This window comes from Ochlerotatus camptorhynchus, unplaced genomic scaffold, assembly GCF_037179485.1.
Source record: "Ochlerotatus camptorhynchus isolate MF236.1 unplaced genomic scaffold, CSIRO-AGI_Acam_v1.1 ptg000144l, whole genome shotgun sequence".
In the NCBI taxonomy this organism is placed as follows: Eukaryota; Metazoa; Arthropoda; class Insecta; order Diptera; family Culicidae; genus Ochlerotatus; species Ochlerotatus camptorhynchus.
In genome coordinates, this window is record NW_027040634.1 from 189166 (window position 1) to 194682 (window position 5517).

Here is a 5517-nt window from a genome sequence, read left to right on the forward strand (position 1 = left end):
AAACCATATATGTGGTGTTTATTACGTTTTATTCATCATCGAGATACAGTGGCGTCGTGTATACATAGAGTAGATAGGGGTATGTAGAGGAGCATGTATAAAGTAGGGGCAAGGTTTCTGATATCTGTTACATCTCCCTTTTCAAAAAGAACAACTACAAATTTAGTCTGGTTACTGGTTTGATCGTTCTTCCTGCTCTTGTCACGTATGGCCGCTATCATTGGATTGAAGAACTGGTAGAGAAGGTTGACCCTGTGGTGATACAACTGGCGACGATGACGGCGTATTTCCAGTTTCGGATGACGGTCCATCGGGATCGATTCCTTCGGGATTCTCGGGATCATCTTCACTAATGGCTTCGGGTTTAGGTGTAATCGAGACAACGGATCTCCTTACATGCTTCATGTTGCGTCGAACGATGTCGCTGTTTTTCTCAACGATAATAGACCGTGGAGTGTCCGTTTTGGCGATCACTTTACCCGACTCCCAGATATAAGTCAACTGATTCTGCACCAGTACATTATCGTTGACATTCAATTCCAGGCGTTTCCGAGCTCCTCGATCATAGTAGTCCTTCTGTTTCTGCCTCGCAGCTTCTAGGGATTTGTTGACGTTTTCGACAACAATTGGTTTTAGCTTCTCTTCTACTATCGGCAGCGGAGTTCCTGCTAATAATCATTTGGTTCGGCGACAATAGTTCCTTAGATCATGGAATATTGCGGTAGTTCAATAAACCAAGCTGTACGGAGCTGTTGTCTTCTTTGCACTTCCTTATAATGTTCTTGGCTATTTGAACTGCTCTTTCAGATAGACCGTTGCTTTGTGGATAGTACGGGCTCGCCGTTACGTGTTCGAAATTCCACGTTATCGCTGTTGAGCTCTTCTGGAACTCCCCAAACTGCAAACCATGTTTCCAGCTTCTCTATTACCTCCGATGACTCCATCGTGCACAGTTTCTTAAAGTCAATCCATCCCGAATAGCTATCGATGAGTACCAGATAATTTACTCCGTTGAAGTGGAAAATATCCGAAGCGACTATCTGGAATGGATAGTCAGGAATCCTCTTGACGATCATCGGTTCCTTTACACAACTTCGACTGTGCTTTTGACACACGCTGCATTCATCCACATACCGCTGGATGTCACGGCCCATGCCAGGCCAGAACACTAACTGTTTCGCACGTTTAATGCAAGACTGGATTCCGAAGTGTCCAGCATGCGTAAGGCTCAATACTTTCTTTCGAAGCGATTCTGGTACCAGAATGCAGTCACCCTTGAAAATCACACCTTCATACGTTGATAACTCATCTCTGAAGTTCCAATAGGGCTGGAGATCACCATCCACATGTGCTAGTTCTTCTGGCCATCCTTCGAGTAAGCAGCGAATTAGTTTCTGCAACACTTCAGAGCTTTCAGTCTCAGCTACAATTTGATCCATCCACGGCTTCGTCACGTTGAGTACCACGTGAACCTCTAGCTCATCCTCGTTTTTCTCCTTCGGGTTGTCAACGTCACGGCTTAACGTAGCAGCAATTGGTACATTCTCTCCTCTTACGTAGATAATCGACGGTGCATACGGTTGGACATCGAGAATGATGCGTTTCAGTCGTGGTGGGGCTTTATCCAATGGTTTCTTGAATATCGATTCAAGAGGCTTATGGTCGGTTTCAATTGTTACCGGCCTCCCGAAGATATAAGGATGAAACTTCTGACATCCGAATCTAATTGCAAATGCCTCTTTTTCGATTTGAGGATAATTTTGTTGAGATGGAGTCAGCGCTTTAGATGCATATGCTACCGGGCGTCCTTCTTGCAGGAGAACTGCTCCCATCGAGTGTGAGCTGCAGTCCACCGATAGCACGTTTTCCTGATTCACGTCATAGAATTTCAGCGTTGGGAGACTTGAGAGATGTCTTTTTATCTTCTCGAATGCTGCTTGTTGTTCGTGGCTCCAAACCCAAGCAACTTCCTTCTGGAGTAGCAATCTTAGAGGAGCTGTAATTTGCGAGAGGTTAGTAATAAATTTCGAAAGGTAAGTTACCATTCCAAGCAAACGTTGTAACTGCTTCTTGGTTTCCGGTACTTTCAGCCTTCGGATTGCCATAATTTTCTCGTCGTCTGGTTTCAGTCCCTCCGCCGATACGATGTGTCCAAGAAACTTCACGGATCTAACGGCGAACCGACACTTTTCCTTATTCAGCTTCAATCCAGTGCGATCTAGGCGGTCAATAACGTTCGCTGTGATCTCCTTTAGTTTCGCTTCGCTTGTTGCATATATCAATATATCATCCATCGAGACATCCATGTTATCTAGTCCATCCAGCAGCGTTGAGATATGATTCTGGAACACCTCTGGTGCTGATGCGAGACCGAATGGAAGACGTTTGCATGAGTAGCGGCCCCATGGCGTTCCGAATGTCAAGTATTTTTGGGACGCCTCGGCTACTTGGATCTGCCAAAAGCCCTTCTTGCAGTCCAGTATGGTGAACCAAGTTGAATCACGGATCCTTGCCGCAATCTCCTCAATCGTCCTGAGTGGATAGTGTCTGCGCAGAATGCTTTTATTCACGTCTGTCGGATCAATACACAATCGAATCTTATTATTCTTCCGGACCACTACTAGGTTGCTTACCACTGGTGTTGGTTCTACTTGCTTCCTTATAACTCCCAGTTTCACCATGTTTTCCAGTTCCTCCTTCACTTCTCCTCGATATTGTGCGGAATCATTCTTGCTGGTCGAATCTCGAATTTTGCGTCCGGCTTAAAGTTCAACTCGTACTCAAATCCTTTCAGACAGCCCAAACCTTTGAAAATGTTGGTGTCCTCTCTCACGACGTGTACTCGCCTAAGCAGATTCAGCTTCACGCAACTGGTCCTTCCAAGAACAGGAACGACGTCTAGATCCACAACTTTAAGTTCTCCTGAGCTTGAATTGCGTGCAGATGCAGGTCCACATGTTCCTCTTCCGACGAATCTTCTGTTTCCTGTACGATAGACACTGTTTTCTTCTCCTTATTCTTCTTGCTGCTACTGCTAGACGATTCCCGGTCCTTGCTCTTCTTGAAGCAGCACTCTGGCAAGTGTCCAGTTTTGTTGCAAACAGGACAGGTTTTCTTGAATGCAGGACAACTTTTCTTTCCGTGCTTAGTTCCACACCTACGGCAGTTGAAAGGTTTATCAGCTTCTCTTCCCTTGATGGCATCGCAACTCTTCGTGTCAGAGCTGATCTGGTACAACGTTTCCGTCGTCTTTTCACTGGATCTGCAGATTTGAATTGCTTTCTCAAGGGTCAACTTGGAGTCACTGAGGAGCTTCTCCCGAACTTCTTGACTGCGCACTCCCAGCACGATTTTGTCTTTTAGCAGTCGATCTTCCGTAGACATACCTTCCTGTGGAGTATTGAAATCACAATCCACAATAGCCTGTCGCAGCTTAATAAGAAAGCTGTCAAAACTTTCATCCGGGCCTTGGTCAGTCTTCAGGAATATGTACGTGCTGTACGTAGGGTTAGCAGTAGGGTTGAACGCTTCGGCAAACTTTCGCTTAATCACATTCGGGTCTTTTTTCTCCTCTTCCGTCAGTTGGAATCCCGTAAACGTTCCTATTACATCCGGTCCCAGACTGTTCATGAGGATGCCGACCTGCCTTTCCGCCGGGAGCTGTTTAATTCCTGCTGCTAGCTCGAACCACTCGTATTGCTGACTCCAAACTTTCCAGATTCTCGCCTTGTCAATTTGATTTCGGATGTTGATTCTCTCCGGCGGCTGGGCTGAGAAACTTTGAATGGGGTTATGTACGCTGTTCGCTTGCTGCTGAGGCGGTGGCTGTGATGGATCGACCATTTTCGCAACTTTTACGCTTTACCGATCCGTATCCAATCAATATTTACGTTGTCCAACTTTACGTTTCGCGTTTCCGAACTATTTTTCCCGTATCCGCGATATTTTCATCGGTTTTTTTCGGGTTTTTCCGCGCGCGAAAACCACTTCTGATACCATGTGGTGTTTATTACGTTTTATTCATCATCGAGATACAGTGGCGTCGTGTATACATAGAGTAGATAGGGGTATGTAGAGGAGCATGTATAAAGTAGGGGCAAGGTTTCTGATATCTGTTACAATATATATCTGAATAACTTTTTTTTAGAGACATTCTAGAACCATACTTCTTTCGGCAAAGTTGGCTGGAATATATTTTTACATGGTTAATTGCATGGTTCATGCAAAATTGTGGTCTCAGTGATGAAAATACAAAAAAAAAACTAGGTTTTCCCATACTAATTTCGATACAAATTTCCAACGCAATGCGGAATGCCGAGTCACAACTAATCGTTTTCAAATTTTGCACAGTTGTTTGGAACCCCAAATGAAACCAGAAAAGGGTTGTTCTCGCTTGATGAGGTGAAGTTTTCATTTTCCATATAACGGAGACCCACCCTAATATACAGTCACCCTAGTATTATGGGTCAGCCACAATTATGGGCCACTTTCATTTGATTAACACGCCGAATCGACTGACCCATAATAGTGACTACAAACTTAGAAATAACTAATTTTACACGTGATGGAATACATCTTTGACATAAAGGATGAAACGTAAACAAACATGTCATGTAAAATTAAGGGCTCCGAGATTGAACAGTTCGTTACTCGGCGAAAAGTACGTTTGATTGAACTGAATTTTGCGTTTGTTTTGACCCAAATTTATGTCAAAATTGACACTCGTATATGTCAGTCTTAGAGCACCTAAATTTACATTAATTTTTCTAAGAGTGTAGCTGTGAATAGTCTATAGACTATAGTCATAATGATAGTGTTTATTTTCATATTACCGCTCGACAGCACATGTGACAATATGTCATTCCAGCTCGTGCCATATTTGAAAACATCGTAAACTAGTACCACCAGAACTCGCGCTCGAACGATTTTGCGTAATTCTTTAAGCGGACAGGATCGTGCCAACAACACCGCTTATCCTTACAGGAAAGTTAAACCTGGCTGCTGCTGCTGCTCGCATAACTGCTACTACAGACACTCATACACCCATTTGTTATGCACCATGCTTCGATAGTTTCCAATGAAGTGTGTCACTTTTCTCTTCCTCTGCTCATGCACCCTCGACGGATCACGCATTCCATTACATTCCGCCCTCGCCGTCCCGAATGTAATCCCAATACGTATAGCAAAGCACATACCGTCATCATCGTCAATCAACAGCGAACGCCCGGAAGGATAATCTTCCATTTTCAATTATCGCCTCCGACACAGCAGAAATTGCTTTCACCGCAAACAATTTTTTAGTTGAATTTAATTTCTTTGCCACCCTTACTGGACCAGACTGAAGCGATTACCAGTACCAGTAGGTAAAATTTGTGCCCAGGAATTCCGTCATACCGATCAGTCCGTAAAGAAAATCTACTTACGCATATTAACATCTCCATCAAAAATCATTTCAATAAATCAGAATTTTCTTCCCGTCTGATCCTTTCTTGGAATTCTTCCTCCGAGGGGAGACGC

The 5517-nt window shown here is 44.0% G+C and overlaps 1 protein-coding gene across 1 annotated transcript; it reads right to left on the reverse strand.

The window, feature by feature from the left end:
* Nucleotides 1-201: 201 nt before the first annotated feature.
* Nucleotides 202-2681, reverse strand: LOC135700920 (uncharacterized protein K02A2.6-like). Its single transcript, XM_065221591.1, has 3 exons — nucleotides 2043-2681; nucleotides 848-1634; nucleotides 202-665 (listed from the first exon to the last, which is right to left on the reverse strand). The coding sequence occupies exons 1-3, from the start codon at nucleotides 2679-2681 to the stop codon at nucleotides 202-204; spliced, it is 1890 nt and encodes a 629-aa protein (XP_065077663.1).
* Nucleotides 2682-5517: the final 2836 nt, after the last annotated feature.